At 42.3% G+C, this 14690-nt stretch overlaps 2 protein-coding genes across 2 annotated transcripts; both read left to right on the top strand.

Moving 5' to 3' along the window:
* Positions 1–1752: 1752 nt before the first annotated feature.
* Positions 1753–6905, top strand: LOC120794941 (e2f-associated phosphoprotein). The gene is made up of 6 exons (XM_040136340.1): positions 1753–1924; positions 2724–2905; positions 3579–3689; positions 3773–3887; positions 4001–4129; positions 5115–6905. The coding sequence occupies exons 1-6, from the start codon at positions 1845–1847 to the stop codon at positions 5407–5409; spliced, it is 912 nt and encodes a 303-aa protein (XP_039992274.1). The 5' UTR covers positions 1753–1844; the 3' UTR covers positions 5410–6905.
* Positions 6906–7595: 690 nt separating this feature from the next.
* On the top strand, positions 7596–11837 carry sptssa (serine palmitoyltransferase, small subunit A). The gene is made up of 2 exons (XM_040137970.1): positions 7596–7813; positions 9343–11837. Exons 1-2 carry the CDS (start codon positions 7711–7713, stop codon positions 9444–9446), a joined length of 207 nt encoding a protein of 68 aa, XP_039993904.1. The 5' UTR covers positions 7596–7710; the 3' UTR covers positions 9447–11837.
* Positions 11838–14690: the final 2853 nt, after the last annotated feature.

Here is a 14690-nt window from a genome sequence, read left to right as displayed (position 1 = left end):
GCTGGTCTGTTGAAAATAAGGCTTGAACAGAGGGGGGCAGGGCAGGTTTATCTGTTTGGCACCTTTCCACAACAATTTAAAGTGCTTGACGTAAGTCATAGAAAACACTAAAACAAGACAGAAAGCAGAAACACAAGGAAGATTTAAAAGACAAACCGATATAAACAGGATTCTAAAAGAGTGAAATCAGGTTCAAGGTAAAATAAGCTAAAATTGAGTAAAACAGGTGAAACAGGTGAAGAAAAGTTAAGTGCAGCTACGGTGTAGGGCAAGAGATGAATGGAGAGCTCCACACTGGACTGACTGAAAGGCAGCGGCCAGCGGGCAGGTCTGAAGCCCGGGTTTAACGTCTGACAGGTACGTGGTGATAGAGAACCTGATGACGAGAGAAGCAACAGAAAACATTTTCAGTCCTCAGCTGCTGGTCATAAACAGGAAAGTAAGTGAGCTCTGAAAAAGGCTTCAAGACCTTGTTTCCGTTCGTTTGTCCGTCAGTTTTTATTGGCTTTTGATCAGTTGTGCATTTTTACATTTATTTTATTCGCATCCCATAAAGGCTGGTGCTCACTGTGAAGACTTAAAATGACACATAGTGATGACGGTACATCCCACACACAGTCCAAAAGGACATCCCAGCACGGAAAAAAAAAAACCCTCTCAAAACCAAGAATGAAAGACGCCAGCGTGAAGCGGGAACACTTCAATTAGGAAAACAAAAGGTGGAGGGGAAGGCCAGAGTTCAGCTTGCAGACCGGTCTCCGTGGTCCTGATGGGGATTCACTGACGGACCCCTCGGCTGCCCCGGCCCCTGAGGGAGGGAAACGACCCCCATGACGGCATCTCCGATCTGTTGGCTCCACCTACAGGTCATCTGCCGTAACAGCAGCAGTTGGCAGCGTCACACATCAGATGTTGGGGAAATGCTGCAGAGAGATGAAGTCCTGGGAGTTTAGCTCTTATTGCTACTGATTTAGCATCCCAGCTGACTGAAGGTTGATTTAATATTAACATTTTAATATCCTCCCACTACTTTGTACCTTATAATGACTCGCAAAGATCTTACAACGTCAGTGTCTCATCCCAGGGGCTGTAAACTCTGTAGTGATGTTGGTGATTGTTACTGGCGCTGTATGTGTTTCGCTGTGTCCCATTGTTTTGTTTACTCTGGTCTGTTTCGCAAAAGAGATCTTAATCTCAATGAGACTACAGGATTAAATAAAGGCTAAAAATAATATTAATTGAAGATCTGGGAACTTTGCAGTTCTCAATCAGCCGGTGATAAGTTGTTTCATTATTTTTTTTTTCATTTATTTACCACAAATCCCCTTGTCACGAGCGCAAGGTGTGCAGGACTAGATATGTCTTTAATGTAGGTAAAGAGAAATATTGAGAATGTGTTTGACTGAGGTAAAGGTAGAACTTCGGAAAGTCTGAAATCAACCAGGAGATGTAGCTCGATGTAAAAGATCAACAGATTTTATATTATTTTATTTTATTAATTTATATTTAGCATCTTTATGGAAGGAACAATAACATTACAAGACAAAAGCAGTAGAGGGAATTAAGTGAAATATAGAAAAAAAGACCAAAAGCAGAAAATAAAATTCATATAATGAAACTAATGTAAAGTATTGATGATATGAACAAATAAAGGCCAAAATATCAATAAATAGATTTTAAAAAAGGAAAACAAAAAAGCAGCCTTGACCAGTAGGTGGCGGAAAAGAATAATCTCAATGTTTACAAAAGAAGAGGAAGAAGCGGAAACAGTCACTGCTAACGCTGTTCCGGCTAACCCGCTAGCAGCCCATGTTGTTGTAATTGAATTCTGTCAACCAGTTAAAATGAACAAACTGGATAAATCACAGGAGTTCGACTCGTACGAGATCGAGGAGCCGAGTGACGAGGAGCGAGCTAGCAGCAGGTCAGAACGAAGTAAAACGGTTGTCTTTAAAAGACGCGGCGTAGTGTCAGGTGCGGCTAGCTAGCTCAATGCTAACGTAAACAAACCGGACCAGGCTGGAGAGAGGCGAACTGTTTTTCTGTTCACGTCGATTTCATTAATCCACCGACATAGAACCGATGGCAGAGCTGTTAGCTGTCGGTGCTTATACCTGTCGCCAACGTTGTGTGACGTTTCGATGCTCTTTATTAACACGACATCGATCGGGACTGGATCGGATCATATAAGTGAACACGGCCCGGGGTCAGAGATACAAACAGCTACATGTGGGCAGACAGTGAGACGGACCGGAGACCTCTGAGTGTATACGCGTGCAAAACGCGGTTTGACACATTTATGGCCTAAGGCACCGATGAAATACATACTAACCAGCGAGAGACGCAAAGCTCAACGAGAAAACATACAGAACAATCAGTGGCTAAAATGACAGGCACCGTGACTGCTCTCTTTAAAAACGGTGTCAGTTCGAGTTTAAAACGACCCCAGTCAGGGTCTGTTTTGAGTTCTGTGGATAAAGAGTCCCACATGTTGACCCTGAACAGACGAAGCCATCTGTCCAGATCAGGGCTAACCGTAGGGCTCCCTACTGGTCCCAGTGGACGCACCTCCTCAGTTAATCAATGAATTGTTTGGTCTATAAAATGTCAGCAAATAGTATTGGGGAGGGTGACGTGAATTTAGGGCTAGATATGTTAGTAGACCTGTTGCCTGAACAAGTGAAACAAAGGAAAATATGAGCTCCTCTCTCACTGTGTTTCAGTTCGGAGGACGAGCTGGACGTGCTGCTCAACGGGACTCCGGACCAGAAGAAGAAGCTGATCAGGGAGTATCTGACGGGGGAGAGTGAGTCCTCCAGCGGGGATGAGTTTGAGAAGGAGATGGAGGCAGAGCTCAGCTCCACCATCAAGACCATGGAGGGAACTTGGGGACCATCAAAAGCAGGTAACACTCACCTGAAATTACAATGGACAGAAAAGTCTTTGCATGGTAGTCTGTTATACTGGAAATACTTTGTGTTGTATGCATGTGACCCGTACCTTAATGTGAATGCAGCGTTTTGTCCATTCTGGGATTCTTCTTCCTTACAGCTGATTGGTGACCACGTGCGTCTTCTGGTGCATTTTATGCCTTTATTAAATAATAATAGTGGAGAGAGATGCAATAAACGGTCCCTGGCCAGATTCAAATCAGGGATGATGCAGTTCATGGTTGCCCCAGAGTAAAGTGTTTCTTTAAGGCTGATATAATTGATATGACGTGAAACAGCAGACAGACACAGTCAGAGAGCAGCTGGTGAACACGGTGGAGCATTTAGCAGCTGAAGAGCCAGATATTTCCCTCAGGAGCTGGTGGAGACCAAAACCACAGCTAAAACAGAGGGAGTACTGGACTTAGATTCATCAGTGGGACACACACAGTAGATCCAGATGAAGGATCATGTTGCTCTGTAACTGCTGGATGTGCAAATAAGCAACAAGTTCAAGATGTGTGAAGATGTGTCAATAACTGAACACTGGTTATCTTTGTGAGACTGAAAAGGCAAGGTAATATAACCCAGTAATTCCTGTGAAAGAATTCCAGATAACTGCATGTTTTTGTGTTTATTCTCCAACAGAAACCTCAGGAAGTGGAGGAGGAGGGGGTGGCGGTGGCACTGGCCTTCCTAATCCTCGGATGTACGATAATGTCTACTTCGACTCTGACTCGGAGGAAGAGGACACACCAGGTAAGAGTACAGCATGAATGTTTCCCGAAAACTAGTTTTCCTGCTGTCAGCAACAAGTAAACTTATCATAACTATGAATGCAGGCAGCTCCACAGGCCAGAGGCAGAGACAGCGGATCATACTGACCAATGACGAGCTGCTGTACGACCCCGACGAGGACGACAGAGACCAGGCCTGGGTGGACGCCAGGAGGAGAGAGTAAGACACTCAGAGGGAGCCATGCAGACTTTTTTAACAATTGTTCATCGAGGAAAGATTGACACTAGCTTTTGTCACCCAATAGTCATCCAGCCTCTTGTCTTCCTGTCCAGGTATTACAGCAGAAAGCGACCAGCGGCATCGTTTCGATCGCAGCCTCGTCGGTCCCAGGGTTTACCCAACAGCGACGCCGTTCTCAACTGTCCCGCCTGCATGACGACGCTCTGTCTGGATTGTCAGAGGTGAGACTTGACAGCGGGTCCAGCAACAAAAGTCAGGGTTTGTTTGTACCACACCGAGGCATCTTTAAACATGACAGAACATGCGGCTTCCCAACCTGTGGTGCTTGATTGGCATTCACTCCGACAAAGTGAGGGATGTTGTAGTAAATGTTTTGCTCGGAAACTTTCTCTTAATCCACTTTTTTTTCACAGATATTTAAAAAGAGAAATAAAGTCACTTTCAAAAGTGTGTTTTAGAGATTTGGAAGATTGAAGAGATCGCAAGTCACGCCGCATACCCCCTAGTTTGCATAAAGTAGAATAGATCTATACTATGCTAATGTGGAGCAGTCATTGTGCCTAAACTTTGCTGCACCTCTTCTAATATGTATTGCAAGGATTGTAACATGAATCATTATTATTTTTTGATTAACTGATTATAACGTCAGAAAATACTGGAAAAGATGCCTGTCACACATCTGCAGAGCACAAGTTGGAGCATTCAGATGTCATGTTTTTTTTTGACCAGCAGTCCAATATTCAAAAGATATTGAGTTTGCTACTATATAAGACAAAGACAGGTAACAAATATTCACATTTGAGGAGCTGGAACGAGTGAATGTTTGGCATTTTGGCTTGAAAAATTACTGAAACATTTAATCAAAATTAATTGCAGAGTATTTTCTGTTGATGGGTTAGGGAACTATTTTGTGACATTTTATGGACTAAGCATTTGATCAAACAAGGAATCAACAGAAAATACAGACTGTTAGCTGCAGTCTTTAAACAAACTTTGTCAGAGGAGCTGGGTTTAAATCAATTCTGTGAAACCGATTTCTCCAGCTGCACGTCTGTTGCTTACATGTCACCGTGTCTCTGAACACTGGTACATTTCAGCTGTCCGCTTGTCCAGTCTCAAAAGTGGCACAAGGGCTTCTCAGCTGATGTGTTGACAATTTTTGTGGATTTTTAACTACATCGAGTTATCTCGGTTGTGTCCACCCAGGCACGAAAAGTACCGGACGCAGTACCGAGCCATGTTCGTCATGAACTGCACGGTGAGGAGAGACGAGGTGTTACGCTACAAAACCCAGCAGGAGAGGAAACAGAGGACCAGGAAGAGGAGGAGGGGAGAGAAAACAGAAACACCAGCAAACGAGGCTCCTGACCCGATGCCGGCCGGGATGGACGCTGATGAGGTTTACCACCCGGTGAAGTGCTCCGAGTGCTCCACCGAAGTGGCTGTCTTCGATAAAGATGAGGTGTACCACTTCTTCAACATCCTGGCCAGCCACTGCTGAGACAGACTGAGCAAGCTCTGAGCAGGGTGTTTGGTTTTGTTTTTTTGTTTGTTTTTTTTTTTTTTTAAATTTCATACCTTTGTCCCTGGCTCCTCACCCCAGCTTTTTCAGCTGCAACATTTAATAACTAGTGCGACTGCTTCCTCAACATCCCGGCTGAGAGGGAGAGTCCTGCTGTGAATCTGTCTAAGTGCCCCGATCTATCAGTCGTGAATCAGCATCAGCTCACCTACCTGATGGGGGAAAGTAAAAGCGTTTCTGGATCAGGAAAGTGGTGGAATGCCAGCCGCATGTCATCTTTTGAATATCTGACAAAAAAGTAGAATTTGACTCAAAAAGGGGCTTGTTGCAGCTCTGGGGGTCATCAGTGCTAATACTGAACCGTATACAGCGCCACCACTTATATTGATATTTGAGCATTACAAAAATCCAATATCCAATAACAACGGATATATATTCCTTTTTTTTTTTACCTAAATACATCCCATAAACAAACCTTTTTGATAAGCGTCCTATTATTTTTTTTTTCTCTTAAGAAGTGTGAGCGAGATGTTATATTGAGCAGGACGTTTCAAAGTGGAAAAATAAACTTGTTAGTGCTCTCTGGTGAACAGACAATGTAATGGAGACATTGTTTTTTTCATTATCTCAAACATATCTGATGATTTTTGTACTGAGATCTCTTGTTAATTGTCTACTGATGTATACACACAGTATAGCTTTAATAAGTTGCTACTGGCCAAATGTTTTGGTATCACTCTAATATACAATCACACTGTGCTGCCTCGAAGCCTCCACCAGCAACTGTAGGATCACATGAGTGATAGAGAAAGTCCTTTTCCTTCTACTGTCGTACAGAGTCGACCCATAAGGTAGTAGAATTGGAAAATACTGCACAGACTGTAGTTCTTGTTTGGTTAACTGAAGCTCTCAGGGCTTTATGGTTTGAGATCTACTGAACTTTGTTTTAGATTCACAAGAATCCTCTTCAGAGGGTAAGGCTGGCATTATTCAGTATTTTTGTTATTGTCAACAAATCCCATAAAAAGACTCAAAACGACTGACTTCCTTACCCTGTCTGTGGCCTTAGCCCCGAGTCAATTGGTTCCCACTGTGTACAGATTTATTCTTTCAAAACACCTCACGAATATATAGTTTAAAAAAACAAAACAGAACCTTCTTAAAACAGCTGCTCAATGTAGTTTTTATTAAACAAACAGGAAGAAAGAGTAAACTTGTTGGGGACTATTTTCAGCGGTGGATTAATCCACATTCGGAGCTCTAGTGAAAATTTGAGGCAGCGGGAAGGTGTGTGTGCGTGACTGAGTCAGAATAAACTACAGTGTGTCTGTGTGTTCACGGCGATGAAGGAACATGTCACCCAGTGCAACGGTGTGGCTCACTGATGTGATTCTATTAGTTTCTTGACAACAAGGGAGCTCTATGACAGAGACATAAGATATCACACAATATTCGTGAGTAGGATCAGTTCATTGTTAGTTTTAGTGCCTGTATGGGATTAGTCGACAATAAGAAAAAAATCAATATCAAGAGACTTATCCTTTAAATAAAACACACAATACAAAAAGATGAAAATATGACAAAGTCATTCAGCTCTAAAAGTGTGAAGAGTAGTAGGAGGGGGGACATGAGCCAGGCAGAATGGGGGAACACAGTCTGCATGATAAGAAACTCGGACTATTATATAAAACGAGCTCCATGCAAATACAACACATTCTACAAACAATTACAAACTGCTGTCACGCTAAGGCTTGGCCTTATTTTGACCTCACAGTTACTGGAATAACTGCTGAAAGAAAATTCGTTTATTTCTATATAGAATATATCTATTATTTCACATATAAAATCTGTGAGGACTAAAGTAAAATTAAGGACCATGCCAGTAGCATTTGTCTATGGAACGATGAGAGTTCGAGGGGCATTTTGTCAACATAACTACATAGCAACATAACATTGAGACCACCAATCGAAGAAAAGACATGGTGGGGAATAACATTCCCTAAGGAGGTCGGACACGTGAATTAACATCTGATCCATCTTTGAAATCAAAATTTAACGTGGTGAAGTCCACAAAGCTTTATTTTGAAATCAGGATGTTGGAACTCCCTGGTCTGCGTCACAGCCATGCGCTCGAACGCGGAGTTGTGATTGGCTGAAAATGAGCACCGTCTGATTAATCGTCAGACGTTACCAGAACGTACCCTCCCACAAATTACGCCGAAAATATACCGAGGAAAGAAAAAAAAATAATAATAAGTTGTCGTTTGTGAAGTCGGGACCATGGCCCTGGGTGACTGTTGGAAGCAGTTATCGTGGTTTTACTACCAGTACCTTCTGGTGACGGCGCTGTACATGCTGGAGCCATGGGAGAGGACCGTGTTCAGTATCCTTTTCCGTGCCAACCAACTTCAGACCCGGCTGAACGGGCGAGCTAATAGGCTAACTTGCGCTGGAACGGTAGCAGGGCTAACCTAGCGCGCACCCGAGTGCATAACGCCAACCTTTCTAATGGACAAAAACGTATTTCCTTCGTGTTGTGAGTAACACTGAAGGTGTTTCATAAATTTATAGGGGTTAATGGCAAATTCGGCATTTAAACAATGTACAGGTTGGCCTCAGTTGTTGAAGTTGGGCAGTCGCTAACGTGTACGAAGACAAATTGTCTGTAATGAAATTGGATTACGTTTATATTTTGGAATAAATGTTAAAGTAAGGACCCACCCCTAACGGATTAGTAAAAGTCTCAATTTCTAGCAAGCGAAAGAATTATTAAACGCGCAAAATTTTTAATGGGGTTTTGAAGGGTTAGTCGCTAACTTGTTTAGCGGAAGAGAAAAAAAATCGTACTTGTAATATAATCATACATGTTTGTTTTTGGAATGGTTGCCGAGTTAAACACTCCACTAACGGATTAGAAACGGCCTCAAGTGCTGTCGTAGTACTCCCATAAATTTGCCTACACGTAAAAAAAACACAAAAGAGGTAAATTTGTCAACGGAATTTAGCATGTGGTTGACTACGTAGAGGAGCAGGGGCGGGGTCGAGTCTAAGCTAGCTGTAGCCTGTTTACAACAGCCTCCACGGTCAGGTGAGACGCACAGGCCGAATGTATTGTTATTTAGAATAACATAAGCTCACATTTAACCCAGCAGCGAAGTCGGGAGCACTTAAACCAGGAAGGGCAGCTTCACCCAAGGGGAAAGATTGGCAGCTAATAAGAGGTGTTAGGGCTACACTTTGATCTGCGGTGGAGCAGCAAGACATCAGTACCGCGTTATGCACATGATGTAGCCTCTTCCCACAGTCGGTGCCACCCTCAGCCTGTGTCTCTGCCGCCCCTCAGGGTCAGGTGTGTTTGTGTGAATTAGTCAGAGGTTGTGTTACTGTTGCTCCTGCTCGCTATCAGCCTTCGGAGGTTAACATGCACTCCCTCTGCTCAGGGATCGTGCTAGTAATTGTGTTATTAAGTCGAGCTAAAGAAATACCGGATAAGTGCTGGTCACGGCTTCATAAATGATCAGATAACCTAGGTTTCCATTTGACATGAAGACCTCGGGCTACATACTCTGAACCTAAAACTCTCTCTACTTGTGATGATGATCTGTCATGTTTTGCAGTATTTGAAAGACTGAAAAAGATCAACTGATAGTCAAAAATAATTGTCCCAAGTAAACATCCTGTTCATTTTTCCCAGAGAATAGCTCTTTAAGTGACTGACAAACTCAGATTTGATGTGGACTCACATGTGTGACTCAGAGCTCGGTCTTATCAAGTGACTGATTGAACTGGTTGACATTGCGTAAGGGCTTCTTCAGCCTCCTGCTGATGTATACGATTTCTTTTTTGGCCACCTGCCGTAGAAACTGAGACGCTGTTCCTTCAGACGTTGTCTCCTTAACGTCTCCCCTTCAGACTCCCTGCTGATCTCCGTGGCCGGCATGGCCGTTTACACTGGCTACGTCTTCATGCCTCAGCACATCATGGCCATCCTGCACTACTTCGAGGTCGTCCAATGACACGACGACTCCATCAGTCCACTGGCTGGTCCCGTCTGTGTCTGGCTTCCTGTCCGTACGTCTGCCTGCCTGCCTGTCTGTCCCGCCTGGGTTTGAGGTGGGGACTGTTTCCAACCATGTTGAGGCAGAACGTCTCTCCTTTCCTAAACTTAATTCAATATCAAAGGTCAAAGCTCTGAATGTCATGCCGGAGGCCAAGTTGGAGGATGTTATTCTCTAGGACTGTTTCTTCTTCACTTGTCTGAATTATTTTCTGATTGTGAACAGTGTTGGACTTGGAGCCGAGGCCTTGGGAAAGTGTGCTTAGTGTTTTGTTTTTTATTTTTATTTTTTTATTAAATCATCTCCTTGAACCAAGTGCACCTTACAGGTTTGAAAATGTGTAATTACATGGATGTCTGGTCGTGTGGAGTGACTGGACAATTTTATTTTTATTCCGTTGAGACATCAAACCATTGCTGTCTTAGAGTTTTATTCAGGAGCAGGAAACAGCGGCTGATGGAGAAAATACTTCACGAGCCAAACATAATTATTAGAGCAGCATCAGATCTCTGAATGAGGCCTGTTTGTTTTGTCAAAGTGGGCAGTAACTGCTGCGAAGGAACATCTTCAGCCAATTTCAACCTCCACCATCATTTTCCAGCACTTTTAAAGTCTCTCTTACGAATGAGTCATGTCAGCTGCAATGCACAGTTTGCTTTTTGCACTTTTTGCAGAGCAAAATCTGTGTATGATCAGAACATTTAACCATAGTCTAAGCCTTTCTTCAGAAGTGTTTAATGATGCACAAATTTGACCAACATCTGTTTCAGTGTTTTGTCATGATCAAAAAATGTAAATTGGCTAAAGCCATGTTCCCCTTTCAGAGACCCACTGCCTCAGTGGTCTGATGTGGCCCTAAAAAGGGGCTTTCCACCAGAAGAGTGGCTTCTCAGCTTGGGGGGATCTGACTCAGAAACCCACAGAAACATATTTTCATTTTTCCTGGCTTTTCTCAAGTCTTTGCTTTTTCTTGTGCCGGAGATGTTTACTCTCTCAGAGCTAGAAATTACTTTATAAAATGTGAGAAGTAGCCATATCTCTGTTGTTAGACTGCTCACACCTCAAAGACATATGGAACCTGTAGGGAACGGGGAGACAGTGTGTGGCTATGAGGGGTCACAGGCCAAAAAGGTTGGAAACGACAGCTCTAGAGAACTGCAGGCTTTTAGCAGTGTCTCCAGTGTGTTGGACTTTAATTTGAATGGCCCTGCCAAATAAAACGAACCCCACCCAAAACATTTTAATATTGTTATTTACATTTTTCCTTTCTACAGTCAAACTATCGTTGAAACATCAGAATGATTGAAAAGTCTGCCTGAATGGTGCTCGTGCAGTTGTATAAATTGGAATGACGACTTCCATAACTTGAAGTTGGGCCCTTTATATATTTATTGTAAGTAAATATAATTTGCAGCTCATAATTTTACTTCAGAATTAACACTCCAGTCATGCAGCACCTGCGCCGATCTGTATCATTGGCAGCCAAATTAACACCAGTGGACGCAGCAGTAAACTGCATTTGGATTGTAAACACAGTTTATCTGCCTGCAGGTGCCCGAGTGTGGGGGGTATGTTTTCATTACAATCAGCGCAAGTTCCTGCTCATTTTAAAGCTTAGCAGCTGGCAGGTAGTGGATTCTGTGATACCGAAGAATGCAAAAGATACACCAGTCCGCCAAATGTGGCCCCAACAAGGTCACATTTGGAGGAGCCTTTGGACGGTAACATTCCTAATGTTAATGAAATATTTTGTCTTAGACTTCAAAAGAAATAAAAGAACATGGTTCTCTTTATCCTGCAGGGTTCAAGTTGATCATGGCTTCTTTACCCGTAGCTGCAGCTGCTTGTAAATATGCAACACCTCTGTAAAAGCTAACGGTGATAGTTACCAGGTGAGGGATGAAGTGTGTGAATCTCATTATAGAGCGTAGCCCTGGAAAGCTGGCGTTTAGTGTGATGGAAAAAGATAGTTAACAGGTTGAAAATGACACAATTGTACTTTAAATTCCCGCCGTTATTGTAAACCTGCACAGCAGGCAACGTTAACAGTTTCCTCTTTGCACAGAAATGTTAGAGGTGTAAGAAGTTCCATTTTTATGTAATCATATTTTATAATATGTACTCCTACTGCTACTGGTATCCCTTGGAAAATTGTGATTATTTTTCCCTGCAAAATTGTGTATTTTTCTCAATTATGTGTATATAATCTTGTATACATATTTGTAAAGTTTTGTAGCCGGATATGTTGGCGTGTAGAATAAAATATTTGTGGTTTTTGTGAGCTACTGACGCTATAAATACTGTTCTATAACACTGAAAATCATTAAAGGGATATTTCACAAAGCTAAAGCAGTTTGTTTTACCTGGTGTTATGTTAAATAACCTATTGGTTTGTTTTGTTTTGCTCTAACCAATCAGTTATGGGTGGCACGTGTTTCCTGTTAACGGAAGTCATGTTGACTCCAGAACTTTCAGCTGTTATTTCTGTACGGTGTTTGCATGTCACTTCGACCGCAGAGGAAACGCTGGATTGTGGTCTGCGGTAATCACCTAAATGAGGAGAAGCTGATCACCTTGCACTATTTAAGGGTGTCTGCAATACCTGCAGCAGTCTTCTAAAATGTCTCTATTTACATTTTTATTGAAATTCCAGACCTAAAATGGTCCTTAGTGAGGATCACGGTGTACATGCAGTCGTAGAAGTCTAAAGCTGCTGCTGTTTTATTGCGTTTTTGTTTTTTTTTTTATGAAGAAGTCTAGTCTGTCTGCGAACGACTGGTTATTTTAATGATCGATTATCGATCCAAAGCGCACAGATAAGTCGGTTAACTATCACATTGGATAAAAAAATGAAGCAGTTTCTCACGTTTGGGAAGCTGGAACTGGAGAATTTTTTTTTTCTTGAATTTTTGCTTGAAAAATGATTTAAAATAATTGAACATCAAAATAGTTGCAGACTAATTTTCTGGGGATCGACAAATTGATTAACTGCTTGTTTCCTACAGGTTTTCCGTTGCTTTCTAAGGATAAAGTTAATTTTCATGCAACATTGTTTGTAAAAGTCTTTAATGTGGGCTGGTAAACTGTACAGGCTCCTTGTTTTAGAGCATGTTTCTGATTTTTGTTTTTTCCATGTATTTGCTGTTATTAGACGCTAGATGGGAGTGTTTCCATGTTTTTGTCCTGCCACTCTCTGCTCTGTGAACGGAAACACTCCAACGCATGAGACTGTCTTTAAAGTAACTTAAACAACCAGGGAAGCTGAGTTTCTTTGATTTTTTTTTAGTTATGAATTCATACTTTCATTCCAGACACCCAAATTTAAAATCAAAAGGACAATTTATTGGTCCCTGCAGCAGCAGACGGTAACAGGAAAGAGAAAATGCCGGTTGTTTTCAAGTGAAGATCTGTCATTTCATCGACATCATTCCACCATAAATGAAAACAAATGAAGTCAAATAAAACGTACAGGAACGGTGTTTTCAGGGTGTGAGTTCTAGGCGGCTAGGCCCTGCCGCTTGGGCCCCTGGAACTGCCGGGGCCTTGAGAGCAGGCATTCTGTGTGTCAGCCGGTTCGCACTGGTTTTAATTGAATATGCAGCACTCAAGCACAGTATCGGCTGACACGGTAAGGTGGGCCCTGCCTTGATAACTGGCCCCGGGGCCCTTTGTCAAAATCTGTTTTCATAACCTTCATTATTTCAAATGTGTACTAATATTTTGCTTATTCCTAAATGAATCAGTATCGGAAGGCAACTAAGTACATTTACTTAAGTACTCACATTTCACTCGAGTATTTTGATTCCATGCTATTTCATACTTCGCTACAGTGGGAAATATTTTACAGCTCACTTTACTACATTTATTTGACAGCTACAGTTACTAGATACTTTACCAATTGAGAGTCTGCCTTCAAATCATATGAGGCGCTTATAAAATATGATGCATTGTTATAGATGAGCCTTTGGTCGGATGAAAGGAGGCGTTTGAAGAGTCACCTCGGTCTGCAGATGGAGACTATCACAGGCACTTTGCTCTGTTTACTGTCATTCTATCCACAAAGCGATTTAACTGAAAAGATAATCGGCAGATTAATCAAATATTGGAAATAATCACTAGCTGCAACCCTAGACCAGAGCTTTGATGCCAGGTTTCTGAACCTGGAAATGCGGACCCATTACGGCCGGTACCAAAAGGCCCAGAGGTTCAACCATACGCCGTATACGCTCGGTTTTCAGTTTATTAGGAACACCAGGCTAAAGCTAATGCAGTCTAATACAACAGTCCTACAATAAGTCCTTCTTCTTGAAGGTTCTAATGTTCAGTTTTTTGTTGAAACTGTTAAAGAGGTGCTGAATCAACTATAGGATCATTTGGGAGGCTGTAATTGGTGGAGCTGTTGATCTGGCCGGGTGTGCCCAATAAACCCGACAAGTATGTGAGTGGCCACCAGGGGCAGCACCGAGCGAGCCGCTGCCGAGCAGAACTTCAGGCGGGGAGCGAAGAAGAAACTTCGCGTCGCTTTGGTTGTAATGGGCTTTGTCCCGATCCCGCCGGAAGTGGCGCGTCCGGGGTGTCGAGGTGGATTCGGCCGAAATGGCGCCGCGGAGTTCGTCCTGCCTTCAGGTGGGTTCGTAGTCTGATTTTATCCACAGCATTTGTTCGGCAGGCAACAACAGCAGCAAAAAGAACAGTAGTGAATGTGGGCTAGTCGCTAAGCTAGCAAGGCAGATTGCTCAGGTGGTAGCCCCCAATCAAATCCTTCAAACTCCCTCTCATTGGCTAGTCAGCCTTATTGCCCCCCCAGTCCCTTTCCTATTGGCTTATGAAATCTTTTTTTTTTTAACCCATTTTTAAATTTTTAAAATATTTAATATATTAATATAAATATAAATATTTAAAAATATGACAAATAATAATGAAAAATAAGTAATCATTTACTGAGTTTAGTTACTGCTGGAAAAAAAGAATAAGCAAAAAAATAAAAAGAATCAGAATATGAGAAAATTGGAAAAGAGGAATTGGTGATGTTTTGGATGTTTTGGATGCTTTTCAGCTTGGATATTCGTGTTCTTAAGGAGTCGAAGAAAAGTTTAAGGTCAACCAAAAACAGTCTGCGGGTTTGGCTTGGAGCAAATTCCGTTTCCAGAATTAAAATCCAAAAACGAGCATTCCTTTACTCGTATCAGTTTAGAGAAGACA

Source organism: Xiphias gladius, chromosome 10, assembly GCF_016859285.1.
Source record: "Xiphias gladius isolate SHS-SW01 ecotype Sanya breed wild chromosome 10, ASM1685928v1, whole genome shotgun sequence".
Classification (NCBI taxonomy): Eukaryota; Metazoa; Chordata; class Actinopteri; order Istiophoriformes; family Xiphiidae; genus Xiphias; species Xiphias gladius.
This window is presented reverse-complemented; position numbering and strand designations above follow the sequence as displayed.